A 14,696-nucleotide genomic window follows, 5' to 3' on the forward strand; every position below is an offset into this window, starting at 1 on the left:
TGCCGTTTCTGCACAACCAAAGTGTTTGGACAGGAGGGGCGTCCTGCAATCGCTGCGTTGGAGTCGGTGTGATGGATCTTCCATGGACGAAAGCTAAAAATATTCTCAGCTTTTCAGAACGCTCTGATTTCTGATTTCCTATTCTCCAGGAAGTCCACATTGTTAAGAAGCTGTATTGTATTACAATACGTTTTGCACTCTGGCCTCACAAATGGAGAGACGGGGCGTAGTCTTCAGTGTGAAAGCCTCTATAAATGGTTCAGTGTTGAATGCAGGAGATGCTCTGGGTGGAGTAATCCTTCTCAAGTTCATGCATGTTGGAGCAATTCCAATTCTAAGCCCCGACATTCAACACACGGTTAGCTAATAGGCTCTAATAGCAGTCATTTCCAATGTAATCCATCGCTCGTGTTTATTAAAGAATCTTATGCGGCTCGTGTTTTAGAGTCAGTTGGTCGTGGTGGTCGTCGATTGGGTGATACATCCATTGGACAATAACGGCATTCCTACTATATAGTATTAATTAGAAAATATCTAATTGGAGCCCCCTATTGGACTATGGATTTATTTTATTGAACCTCTGTAGGACCGGATGATACCCACTAAATGTACAAAAGTTGTGAAATAGTCCTGAAATAGTCCTAAAAGTAAGTTATCATTTTGAAAAAGAGAAACTGTCATCATAAACAGCCCAAATAAGCGCTTCATGAAGCGGTGGTGCTCCATCAAAGCCGACCGCTGCGCTGAGGCTCTGGTCTGCCTTTGTCTGTTGCTGCGTGACCCAAATAGGCAGCCATGCACGGCTTAATGGGAGACAAACATCAGGGGGTGGGGACCTCCAGTCCTTCTTTGTTTGTACACCACCAATATTCCACACGTCCCAACACGGATAAGACACTTTCTCACGAGAGGCACTCCTTCAGAGGGCCGGGCAGACCGGACGGGGCGGGATGACGGGCCGTGGCTGCAGTGGGAAGAAGCTCCGGTTAAAACTTGTCTCAGTTTGGTTTTCACTTTGGAAATGTTTCCGACACGGAGACAAAGTCATGATTCCTCTTGATCGCTGAGGCCCTCTGGAGACCATGAGGACCATGGCATTTAGGGATGTTTTGCCAACTATTTGAATACAACACTCAGGATGAATCCTAACCATTTTAATGACCCTCTGATCCTTTAAATTGAAACATAAAAACGTATACCTGCTAAACATCAACATGTTAACACTGTAAATTTGGTTGACTAGAACACTTCCAATAGCATTACAACAAGGCGGATGTAGACGGACTGAAATGGCAATTACTCACATTGCTGATCAGAGTTATTTCGAGACCGACTGGCTGATCAAATGTATTATTGTAGCGCTCGGGATTTGCGCCTCCCTCCTGCTGTTGCTTGTCAGGACTAAGTGCAGATCAAAGTGGCGCTCTGGTGCAGGATCAGGGCCAAAGCTGGGCCGTGTTGACGTTCACTCCGGGTTTATTTTAGTTAAACCTTTGGGTGGGGAACTCCAAATATTATGAAAGGAGGAAGTTGAGCAAGTCCCCGAACCAGCAGTCTGTGTGTTTCTGCTATCTCTGGGCCCTCATTAGAAACACATGTGGGCAGAGCCCAGTCTTCCACTGTACCTGGCTGTGTGTGTGTGTGTGTGTGTGTGTGTGTGTGTGTGTGTGTGTGTGTGTGTGTGTGTGCCGCATGCAAGGGGTCAGATCTAGTGAGAGGGTCAGGCAGAGAGGCTGGCAGTAATTTTTCCTAAACCCCAAGAGGATTACTTTGAAGGAGGAAATTCGAGTCAAGCTGTTCCAGCAGTAATGACTCATGACAGTCTCGCCTCCCACATGGAGGGACCCAAAAACGCTGTTTTAGCAAAAAAAAAGATTCTTATGAAAGACATAAAAAGTGATGATACTAATGTCTTCCTCGATAGCATTGAAGCATTCCTCGTTGCGCTGCTTATTCCCGACGGAGCTTCTGTGTGGCGGCGCTCTGTCCGGAGGGCCAAATTCCACATAATAAGTCACCAAGCACACCACGCACGACCTTATTGCCTTCCTCATTGAGAGGTGCTGTTAAACTAACAATCGGGGCTTTTACAGTCCAAAGAGGCATCACAGAGATCTATCTGAGGGGAAGCTGAAGGTCAGCTCAGATTGTGCTGTGGTCGCTGCCACGCAGGCAGAGCTCCTCGCTGAATGACAGCGTCACGCTTCACTCGCGCCACGACAAAACACTTTTGTGTTTGTTTGTTTGAGTCGAAGCGGACCCATAATGCTTGAAAAGTGCTGCTTTTACCCAGAATGCTCTTCACGTTGCCCTGGAGACAAACAAGCGCGAACATTGACACTCGCTGAGAAGATGCACCTCCCTCCCACCCGCCCACCCGTCTGCGCATCAAACTGAATTCAAGTGGCCGTTCAGTAATTTCCCAGGATACACCAGTGTGCTTGATTACCGCTCATCCGTGTGACGTCCACGGCTTCATGTTCAACACTGAATCACTCAAGAACACATTTAATATATGCACGATTTTTCATCTTTAATCAAAGGTGATGCTTCTATTCTTTCCCCCACAGGAAACCAGAGAGTGTCGGTGAGCAGCCTGCTGGTCTGTCACGGTCTGCTGCTGGTGGGGACCAACCTGGGGGTGACCGTGGCCCTCTCGGTCCCCAGACTGCAGGGGATCCCAAAGGTCACAGGTAACACAGAAACATCGACGTATCACGTATTCTGTGCCGCAACCCCGGATTATTTGCATCATGAATACTGTGCAGGTGGAACCCCACAGAGAGTTGTGTGGCGATGCAACGGCAACAAAACTAACACAAGCAAAACGTCACATTTGTATCTCATGGGTATCTTTCATCGGGTTGTATCATAAGTTTTGGGGAATCTCGCTTTCCAATGATGATTATGTCTGCCTTCAAATGTACAATGACGAGTGTAAAGCGTCCTCAGTGAATAGTGAAGGCTCTGTGCCTGTTGGCAGGTCGGGGGATGGTGTCCTTACACGCTCACAACGGTCCGGTCAAGTTCCTCAGCGTGGCTGCAGCGGTGTGTAATCGGCCCTCTGGTCCGTCGTCCTCGCCCCCTCCCGCCTCCGTTCAGCCACCAGCGACAGACGATGGGGAGAACCCGCGGCCCCCGTCAGATTCGGCCCCCGCCGCCCCTCAGGGGCGGGCGTGTGGCTGGGAGAGGCGGGCTGCTCCACCATGGCTCTGCAGGACTCCATGTCCTCCTCGTCCTGCGGCTCCCGAGCGCCTTCCCAGGGCTCGTTGGAGCACGGGCCCGAGGACGGGGCCCTCTACGACGTGCTCCACGACCCCACCCATCACCAGAGGGGCCGCCGGGCCAGCAAGGTGGACGTCAGCTCTTTGCTGGTGGTGTCCGGAGGTCTTGGCCACCGCAGGGTCAACAAGAAGGCCAAACAGTCTCGCCACGAGGACACCACCTCCACCATCATGATCTGGCAGATCCCGTTGCTCAACATGTGACACCCAAAGTAGGTTGGAAGTAACATTTCCCCCCCCAAACCAAATGCTTACTAATATCTCACCTTCGTCATCTGTCTCCTTTCAGGTGAAAAGAGATCTGTTGTGACACTTTGGGATCAATCCAGACTGAAATGAGAAGGAGCACTCCAGGATGACCCGATGATGTTTCTAATGATGTCTCCTACCGTCAGGGAACAACAAGGGGTTAACATAACCACTCAGTCATGATGCTAGATGGAGCAAACAGGACCAGTCACATGTTCTACTGTACTGGTTTCTAAACAATGAAAGGTCTTTCCCCCTCTAGGAAAGTGACTTGTTGTTCTCTAACATGGCTAACACGTGGCTCCAGGGGATGGGTTGGGACCGCAGTATTCAAATCAGTGTTGAAATCAAAGGACCTCTTGAAAGGTGTGTGAGGAGACGATGGGGCATTGCATCTGTTACATGAAAGTTTTATTCAGATTCGTTTTTGGCGTAGGCCAAAGGTCATCTGTCGAAAATATGAAGTATGACAACTGAGGATTACATGTGTAAGAGTTTTGTGGTCATCTTGTTGTCCCTGCTTGGTGCTTCTATAAAGTTATGTTAACAGAGGAAAAAGGAGGGAAGAAGGTGAAATATCGATGGCTGAATTTGTTTTTCGGGAAGGCTGGATGAGAATCGCTGGCTGGCCAGGTTTCTATGAATAAAGGCATGAAAGTGTTGTCATCACCAGGAGAGATTTGTTTTGTCCCACATCATGAAATTTAAAAAAATGAAAAAGAGCTTTGTACTTTTGTCACAATTTGTTTGTACGTGTACTGTGTATTAACAAATACAGAAACTGTTGTATTGAGCGACCTTGTCTTCTTCTTTTGAGCCCATTTTGAGGAGGGATGCATGCAGCTCTGGACCTTTTAGCGAGAGATTTCCATCGGGATTTCACTTCTAACTTATCACCCATCAAAAGTTATTGCTTCAATGACGATCCTCTTTCTGGAAAATACACATCGAGTTTGTGACAACTTCTCAGCATTTTTTTACACGTTTCCAGCTCAACAAAACAATGCAGTGTGGGCCTTTTTGATGAAGCACCAGTTCCTGACGAACGGCAACAGATTTCAGTCCTATATTTTCGACGTGGGAAGAGAGAGCACTAGTGTGCCGGTTTCTCTTGCCTCGCTCTCTCCGAGCACTTCTCCTCCACTCGGCCTGTGTGCAGACATCAGTACATGCCGGGACTAGCAATGTGCCCGAGGGGCCGCAGGAGATGGGCCTGATTTCACTGCTCATTTCCCCTGCCGCCGACAGGAGAGGGTCGAGGCCTCTTCTCTCTTGTTCCGCCCACGTCCACTGTTGCGCAACCACGTTTCACTATACTGTCAGTTCTGACAAACAAAAAAGAGGGATCGGAGGATTTGAGGTGGGAGTTGTTCCCATCCAAGGCATTTTGGGCTTATCCCCAATGTTGTCTGATCTGATTTTTTCTTCTGGGGGTAGTAACAATGCTGACTTGAGCCTAAGATAATATTTAACTTTAACTGAATACTGGCCTGTATTCATTAACTTGGCAACGACTCAGTCTCACTGTCCCCACCTGGTTATCAGTTTGTCTGGCTGGGTGTTGCCATGGGTCACACATCACGACAACTCTCAACTTGGAGTATTTAGTTTTTCCATCTGACCCTGATGTTTTCCACTCATTTAGTGTGTCAGTCTTCGGGTGGGTCTTTGTTCTCAGAGTACCTGGCATTAAAACCTCCCAGCTGAATGCCCTCTTATCTCACAGGGCTGGTAGCTGTGTGATGACCTTGTGGTGGCTTCCCTCTATGTTTATATCTGAAGGCCAGATGCTAAGACCTGCAGTCTCCCCGATGGAGAGGGGATGGACCTTTGATAAAAGTGTCTGCTGCTGCCATGTGAGGTTGTGCTGTTTATAATGTCGCCTTGTCACCTGTGGTGTGATATTTTTATCAACGTAGGAACGCAAACATTTCCAATTCCAATGTTACTTTTACACTCGTTCTGGTTCTGGTTGTATCTCTCGAGTCAGAAATGTTTCTTTTTGGGGGGGGGGGGGGGTGGGGGGGAATACATACAGATAGTTTTGATCAGCTGTCTGTGCACAAACGCGGCAGGACGGAGCGAAGGAAACATCTATTGTTGGTGTAATATAAAATTCCTTTGAGTCTAGTGTTTTATTTACGTTTAATGTGCAGCAGTATCACTGTAATGAATGAGTTGTATGTTATAACATTATTTCACATCTAGGGGTCACATCTTCTTTTCTAATGAGAAAGGATATTGTGTTTGATAAGTATGTATATATGTGTGTGTGTGTGTGTGTGTGTATGTATGTATATATATATATATGGATGTGTATATATATAAATATATATATATACACATTTATAAATATATATACACATTTATATATACATATATATACACATATATAGGTATATATATATAGGTGACCTAGATATACACACATATATATATATGTGTGTATATAGGTATATGTGTATATATATATTTATATTAGGGCTGTCAGCGTTAACGCGTTAATCTATGCGATTAATTTGGCCGCGTTAACGCAGTAAAATATTTTAACGCAATTAACGCATTTTTTTTTTTTTTTAAACCGCGGCAGTACGGTTTGACACTTTCCGTTTTTATAACAATCATTTCTCCGCGAAAATAAGGAGCAGAAATCAGTTTAACTCGTGGATGAATCAGTCGGGTTTCCTCCTCCGCTCCTTCCTCCCGTCTCCCCCTCTGATACACAGAGGAACGGAGGGCGACGTGTCGGGTGACGCGGCGCGGAAAGAACTCGACACACGAAACCTTCAACGTGATTTGTCAATCAGTTTGTCTGTCAACATTTCGGGAAAGAAAAAACCAATGAACACTCAGTAAATCACAAAGGACCTCCCACCTCACAGGTTAGGCTCATTTAGCAGCCTGTCAGTCAGAGAACCAGAGAACACGGCGCGAGGACAATGAGCCTCATTTCAGAGCTGAGATTGTTCTGGAATGTTTGATGTATAACACGTGGGTATGTGTCACATGCAAAAGACTTTAAACGGTGAATTTAATTTATTTTGTAAAATGTATAAAATGCCCCCAGCCTCCAGAGGGTTAACGTGACATATGTGAATGTCAGTCAGTTATCAAGGCCACTGGTTCTGCTGCTGTTCAATGTTAAAGATGACAGGACCAATGGGGTCTCAATATACTTCTTTTTTTTTACTAATCTGATGTTTCACTGAAGAAACAATTTATCATCCACGATATTAAATACCTCGCTGGCACTGTATATGTAGGAGCCTCTTTGAAAACACAGCTGTGTGAAGTTTTGTCTTTAAAAAGAAGGAAACAACTTTTAAGCGCGATTAATCGCGATTAATTAATCGCAATTTCAAAATGTGCGATTAATTAGTTAATTTTTTTAAATCGATTGACAGCCCTAATATATATATATATATATATATATATATATATGCCCCCCCCCCCCATCGTGGTACCCAGCCCCGGGATGATACATAAAGGAATGTCGTGTCCAGGGCACAACAGATGGAGCCTCGTGCGCGCGCTGTTGAGGTGGGGTTAATACCGACTAAAGGGGCGTGGCTAGTCTCTGATGACCGCCTCACTGTAACCAACTGTACACACAACACAATGCACAGCCCGGGCAGGTCCCGCCGCAGCTAGAGCCCCCGCTGCCCACGCTGGACAGCTCCCGCAACACGTTTCCCAAAAAAATCGGTTGGCGACGGTCTGCTGCTCTAAAGAAGGAGGGGGCGAAGGAGGAGGTGCGACCTGAAATGACTGTGATCGTCCCTCTCTCCGCCACTGAACCCCGGGAGGGGGCAGCTTGCAGTGCAGGGGCGGAGGAGCACCGCAGCGGAGGGGCGTCGGGGACGGGAGGGACGCACCGGCCGGATTCTGTGAACTCCCGCTGGCGAGCTGCGCCTGGCTGCCTCCCCGGGACCGGGACCGCTTACGTCACTGAGCTTTGTGCCGGACTGGCGACGGGAAGCTGCCGTTGCCGAGCGGTTTGATCGTAGCGAGGAGACTCACGCAGGTAGGGCACGTCACACTGTTATTGGACATTCATCTGTTTGTGTGCACACTTCATTAGATGCATACAGGTTGACGTGGGGTAGGCTACTCCTGTTGCTTCTGGGGTTCACGGTGTTTGTCTCACGTTACCGGGGGAACGCGTCGGACGACAGAGCGGAGTTTGAGTGACAAACGCCCTTTCTCAGTCCTATTGGAGATTAATCCCTCCATCAGCGCAATACCATTTGCGCATGCGCTCTGAATGCCTCCAGATTACCTCCACAAATAAAAGGAAACCAGGTGATTATTGCAGCGAGGTCAAGAAGCTGCGTGTTGGGATGGCTTTGCTTGTTAGAGGGTCTGCATGTTGATGCTCAGTTAAGATAGGACACATTAGGAAAGGACACATTAAGAAAGGACAAATTAAAATAGGACACATAATGATGGGACACATTAAGATCGGACACATAATGATGGGACACATTAAGATCGGACACATAATGATGGGACACATTAAGATCGGACACATAATGATGGGACACATTAAGGTAGGACACATCAAGAAAGGACACATAAAGATAGGACATATTAGGAAAGGACAAATTAAGAAAGGACACATGAAGATAGGACACATTGAGATAGGCCATATTAAGAAAGGACACATTAAGATAGGACACATTAAGATGCGACACATTAAGAAAGGACACATTAAGATAGGACACATAAAGATAGGACACATGAGGAAAGGACAGATTAAGATAGGACACATAAAGAAAGGACACATTAAGTATTGACACATTGAGAAAGGACACATAAAGATAGGACACAATAATGGGACACATTAAGATAGGACACATTAAGTAAGGACACATTGAGATAGGACACAAAGGACACATTAAGAAAGGACACATTAAGATAAGATAAGACATTAAGATAGGACACATTAAGATAAGACACATTAAGATAGGACACATTAAGATAGGACACATTAAGATAGGACATATTAAGTAAGGACACATTAAGAAAAGACACATTAAGAAAGGACACATTAAGAAAAGACACATTAAGATAGGACACATTCAGTAAGGACACATTAAGATAGGACACATTAAGAAAAGACACATTAAGGAAGGACACATTAAGATAAGACACATTAAGATAAGACACATTAAGATAGGACACATTAAGATAGGACACATTAAGTAAGGACACATTAAGATAGGACACAAAGGAGACATTAAGAAAGGAGTGTAATGCACAGCGAAGCTGGAAATGGCAGCACAAGTTTTTTCTTTCAATTCCAGGATTTCCACTCTGTCTGTTTCTGGAGAAAGGGCGCCCCCTAGAGAATGAAGAAGACTTTGCAGCTTCATTACTTGTATGTTGTCCTTCCTCCATTGGTCGTGGCTGAAGTCCCTCCTTGTTTTCTCCCCTCCGTAGGTAAACAGAGAGGAGTACGTTGTCCCATCCACTCAGCATGACCGCTGAAGGCGTGGTCGCCCATCACAAGTGAGTCCGTCGAGATGAACGAGGGTCGCAGGCCCGATGGAGCAGGGGATGTCACGGTGGAGGCTGATGTCGTCCTCCACGCCGCGAACCCTGACCTCGTCACGCCTTCCGGCAACGATGGGAATTCATGTCCTGGTTACGTCCAAGAATTCTCGCAGGACGACCTGGATTTTAGCCCCCCTCCGATGTCTGAGAAGGGATACCTGTTGGATGGAAGGACGATGGAGAATAACCACATAGACCGGCAGAAAGGTAACGCCTCGTACATCTCAAGAGCCGATCAGTATCACCTCTCCAGTGATAACGGAGGTCCGCAACAAAACTGTGCGAGCAGGGAAATCCACAATGGCGCCAGGGCTAAAGTTACCCCCCCTGATGGCCCGCCTGGCCAAGCCAAACCGGAAAGCGATTGGTCAGTCCAGGAAGATGGAAAAGAGCAGTCCCAAAAAGAGACGGATTTAGTCATCGAAGTCGGCGGGCAGAAGATTGACGCTCACAAGGCGGTCCTGGCACAGAAGAGCGACTACTTCAAAGCTCGGCTGTCGCGCGACACCTTGAAAGTGAAGGGCGTGAGTTACAAGACGATGTCGACGTTAATCGACTACGTTTACACTTCCCAGATGAATGTTTGCAAGGGCAACGTCGTGGAAGTCATCACGGGGGCCAAAATCCTCCAGATCCCCTGCGCCGTCCAGGCGGCCATGGACTCCATGTCGGAACAAATCACCGCCGAGAACTGCTACGAGATCCTGACCATCGCCAAGAAGCAGCGGCTCAGCGAGCTGAAGGAGACGGCCTACGGCTTCATGAGCGACAACTTCCTCCAGATCCTCAAAAACCCCGCCGCGTACGGCCGCCTCAACGGATCCGAGCGGGATCTGATCCTGAAGAAGAGAATGGAGGGGAGGAAGACTCTGATGGCGGCGGAGATAAACGACGTGTTCGATCGCGTCGGCAGCCGGCCGCCGAGCCGCTGCGGCAGCCGGCCGCAGAGCCCGTCGTCCGTCGGGTCGTTGGAGGACAATCACATGATCCACTGCTTCAACGACGGCGAGAATGACTGGAGACCTTTGACGGCGATGCCGGAGGACATGAACACCAAAGGTTGCGGGATCTGCACGATGTACAACTACCTGTTTGTGGCGGGGGGGATAAAGGGCTACGGGGACAAGGGCAAGGTTTCTGACAAGGTCTTCTGCTACAACCCCATCACCAACCGCTGGGCTGAGGTCCGACCTCTGACCCAGGCTCGTGCCCAGCTGAAGCTTGTGTCTATGGACGGCTACTTGTACGCCATCGGAGGGGAATGCTTGTTCACAGTGGAGAAATACGACCCTCGCATGGACCGCTGGACCGCGGTGGCCCCCTTGCCCAAGGGAGCGTTCGCGGTGGCCCACGAGGCCACGAGCTGCAGCGGGGAGCTCTACGTTTCGGGAGGCTCCCTCTTCTACCGCCTCCTGCGGTACGACGCCAAGCGGGACGAGTGGCAGGAGTGCCCCTTCAACAACAGCAGGAAGAAGTCCACCGACATGGTGGCTTTCAAAAGCTTCATCTACCGCTTCGACGCCAACCGCGAGCACGGGATCACCGTGGTCAAGTACAACAGCATCGTGAAAATGTGGCACGACTGCGCGTCGCAGAGGCTCGGGAGCCATCTGCCCTTCAGGTGCGCCGTGATCGGCAACTGCATCTACTGCGTGAACAAGAGCCAGACTCTTCGGTTTGTGGTGGAGGAGGAGAACGCCTACTTTGTGGAGGAGGCGCTGGCGGCGCCTGTGGAGGCGAAAGGTGTTCTTTTTCCTTTTGTTCTCACTTTGCCAGAGAAGACTGAGAAATTGACATAGTGTGTGTGCGTATGTATGTGTGTGTGTGTGTGTGTGTGTGTGTGTGTGTGTGTGTGTGTTCCAGAACAACAAAATAAATGTGTCATAGCGAAACTGGAATAAGCGGAAGACCTTATATTCACTCTTCAGCTTTCTATCTCAGTGTCTCGTGGCCTGCTTGCAATGGAATGTGTATTTGCATGGCAATGTAATGTGTCTGCAGGGTTAAGCCTTAAACTTTTTATTTTTTATTTTTAAGAAATGCAACGATATTTGTATCTGACTGTAGATAATGACATGACGACAGTGACTGTAGGTTGTTTTGTTTATTACCTGTGTTACGGTTTGGTTTTTGTGCACTTGTTGTAGTTCGAATAGATTTTATTTAGAACATATTAACGAGTTGACTATGACAAGTGTTTAGTTAAAAGTTGTATAAAAAGAAGAGCGTAAGCGGCCGCAGTGAACGATGCCACACAGGTTCTATGCAAATGAGACTGAATAGACAGGTTGTTCTGCTGTCACGCTATTTAATAGTTACTATAAAGGGAATCTGACCTGGAAGGAAGACAATAATTCTTCAATCTAAGGATTATTTTCAGTATTCGTTTATGATTAATCGATTTATTCTGTGGTCAACAAAATGTCAGATATTAAATGAAACAATACATTTAGTGATTTCCCACATCCTAAGGAGATGTCTTGTTTTATACAACCAACAGTCCAACACCCACAGATATTTGGTTTGTTATTACCAGATCGTCACATTTGAGAAACTGAAAATCATTCATTTTTCAAGTTAAATATAGCAAATATTTGCTATTTTTACCTTGAAAAATGATTCAAAGTAGTTTCAGATTATTGAATAAATACAATAATCAGAGTCATTGCACCTCTACTTCCAACACTGTTTGAATTATAATCAGTTAAGGAGTAACTGTATCAGTCGTCCACCTCACATCAATCCCCCTTGCAAAACATTTAAAGTGCATGTTTACCTTTTGTAATTCCTGGGGCCTTTTCAGGAAAAGGAGTTTTGATTTTTAAGTATCTCCAAGAATCTAGAAACAAGAAACATTAAACAAGAGGCTTCAGAACTAAATAAAATCGGAAACTGAACTTGTAAGTTATAAAAGTATACGTATAATTATTTTTGCATTCGGAATATACTATTCTGCCACTACTGCATACTCTTCTCACAGGTGTCACATGTCCTACATTTAGCACACTTGCCAAAGATAAATAATTATCAAACTGACAAAGACTTTTGCACCTTTTGGGGATTTAGTTCCAGATAAAAGACGCTCCACTGACAGCACCAGAGTAAACACATCTAAAGCAGGAGGTGGTTTTCTGAGAGGAAGGGCATCACGTTTGATGCTAACAGGCACTTTCTGGGAAGTTGAGGGAGCGTAAGCCATTTTTAATACATAAAGATGCATCTCTTGTATTTCTTTCCCTGTTAGTGTTTAAGGAAACAGCAACAGACCCATGTTCAAGCACATGCAGGTTTAGGTCAACGGTCAAATCCAACACTACAGAGCTGGAACATGGTCAGGGTCACGGCGCTCGCTGCGTCCACAAACAAGACATCCTGATGGCATGACTAACAAACCATTTTATTTTTGCATCAGTGCACATTAATACCATTTTTTGTCTCAACTTTCTTTCCTGTAGACATTTCACAGTATTTCTTTTCACACATGAATGGAAGCTCATGGTGATACACACTTGCTACTTCTTGCTTTTGATAACTTTTTAGGAATGTCTCCATGCAGTTAATGTGACGAGGACAAACTGGATGTGGTTTTGATATTTCGCTGGATGGCATCTGTATTATTGTGATTTCTTTTGTCTGGTTTTGCTGCTGTCATGCACATTAAAGTGATGCAATGTTTGGCTTCCTGTTGTGGATTGGGTTTACACAATAGCTGTTGGATAATGTGTATCAGTCGGAACTAAGTGCTTCAAATAAAAAATGTTCTCTGAAAATGATCTGTTTTTCTGAGTGTGTTTTTGTCGTGGTGAGTAAGTGCTGCATTTAAAATAAATCTGAAACAGCGCTGCCATCTAGTGGCCCCTGACTGTAATGACACCCAATAACACAGCTTCGCAAACATGAGCTCACGCCCAACAACACATTTAAAATGTGGTTGGCGTTACCTTTCTAATACATGCAGAGTAATTGTCTTCATATTTATGGTATTACTTAGAGGGGAACTCCATGACAGTAAGCTCCACGAGTTTATGGACATTTGAACATCCTGATGATTAATCAAGCTTTTGATCATTATTACGTTTTATCCCAGCTATGCGTGTATTCACATGATGACTGAGCTCTTAATATTTGCTTCACAAAGGGACATTTTATTTAAGTGTCATTGAGTTGGTTTACAGTGCTCTGTGTTCACCGTTTCAACACTGGAGGGCAGTATGAGCACGACGGAGAGCGCAGACACAGAGACTCACAGCAGCCAGGTATTTAATTTAGTAGCCTTGTGTTTTAATACTTATTTACATAGATTCATATACAGCAGGCCCAGAAGTCAAGAATTCAAGAAGAAAGCTTTGTTACTCATTATAAAACCCAGACTTAACTGTCAGCCTGTCATGGCGTTGGGATGATTGACAGCTCCCTGACCGTTTGGGTTGAACCCGTGCATCTGACTGAAGTTCACGTCCTATCGAATGCTAGGTAACTACGAAGTGTTTATGAAAGAGTATATTCTCTTCCTGTTTCTTTAAAATAAGAAAGACTCCATCAGAAACCATACCAATGCCAGGTACATGGTTTTTTCCCCCTGACTGTTTGGAACCTGCCCTGACTAATTGATACCGGCCTTCTGAGCCAACTCCAAATTTCTCCAATGAAGAATTGTTTTAAGATTATTTTAGTATTGGTAAAAAGTCAGCTTGGTGTTCAACATGCATGTGAAAATCATTAAAACACTTAAACTTGTGTAAATGTACTTGGAAGATGATGGTAATACTTAGCTAGCTAAGTAGCAGCAAAGACATAACCTAGTGGCTAAGTTAACTGATACTTATAGGTAGAGAGGGAGATGTGCTTTTATTCAGCGTGACTGGTTTCAACATACTGCCTTTAGCCTCAGTTAGCTAGACCTGAGCTGAGAATTGGTCTAAAACTGTCTGACATTTTTGTCTGCTTTTTTGTTGTTGCAGCATCATCACATTTGCCAATGACCTGGTTAGGTGAGGAGCTGAATGCTCTCATTCCAGTTTGAGTATAACAAATATTCCTGCAACACGCAGAGCAAAAAGGTAATGAGGGTGCTATCATACATGTTAGATGTGGTTGGAGCATATTTGCAAATCATTCACTGTGACTTTTGGTTATAGTCTGACATCCTGTAAATAATTACATAATAACATACCTGTTTAATAAAAGGTACACCTGGGACCTCTAGTTTAGACTAAAGACCATTTAATAGCTCTTTATGACTTCCCATTTAAGTGTTTCACATCACTTTTTACATTGCATTTTATCAGTCGTGGCACAGTTGTTGTACAGACAGATACATCCACCTGCATCTTGTCTGATGGGGCCTTCTTTGGAGGGAAGCAGCTCAACCCGTGCTGCAGTTGTCTTTAGTTCTCTTACTGAATACTAATTATGTTTGCATAATTGGTTTTAGTCATTTAAATGGGGAGCTTGTGAAATCTTTTTCCCTTGTTTTCACCTACAGCTAAATTTAGCTAACAAGATCTGTCTAAATCTGAACTGCTTTGTTAAAAAAATGAGGCATTAGTGGTTTAGACTTCAGAGTGCAGTGTCAATTGATCTTACATCTTGAAAGAATGAAGATAA

General features: G+C 45.5%; 2 protein-coding genes across 2 annotated transcripts in view; both read left to right on the forward strand.

Moving 5' to 3' along the window:
• The window catches only part of arhgef10 (Rho guanine nucleotide exchange factor (GEF) 10), a 46,475-nt gene extending 42,148 nt beyond the window's left edge, over positions 1 to 4,327 (forward strand). Inside the window, 4 exon segments of the mRNA XM_056426947.1 lie at positions 2,571 to 2,693; positions 2,984 to 3,169; positions 3,172 to 3,496; positions 3,574 to 4,327. Coding sequence (XP_056282922.1) covers positions 2,571 to 2,693; positions 2,984 to 3,169; positions 3,172 to 3,488 — 626 coding nt within the window. The 3' untranslated portion in view covers positions 3,489 to 3,496; positions 3,574 to 4,327.
• Positions 4,328 to 7,169: 2,842 nt separating this feature from the next.
• On the forward strand, positions 7,170 to 12,862 carry LOC130201819 (kelch repeat and BTB domain-containing protein 11). Its single transcript, XM_056426948.1, has 2 exons — positions 7,170 to 7,557; positions 8,976 to 12,862. Exon 2 carries the CDS (start codon positions 9,059 to 9,061, stop codon positions 10,886 to 10,888), a length of 1,830 nt encoding a protein of 609 aa, XP_056282923.1. The 5' UTR covers positions 7,170 to 7,557; positions 8,976 to 9,058; the 3' UTR covers positions 10,889 to 12,862.
• The last annotated feature ends 1,834 nt before the right edge of the window (positions 12,863 to 14,696 follow it).

Source organism: Pseudoliparis swirei, chromosome 11 (assembly GCF_029220125.1).
Source record: "Pseudoliparis swirei isolate HS2019 ecotype Mariana Trench chromosome 11, NWPU_hadal_v1, whole genome shotgun sequence".
NCBI classification, from domain to species: Eukaryota; Metazoa; Chordata; class Actinopteri; order Perciformes; family Liparidae; genus Pseudoliparis; species Pseudoliparis swirei.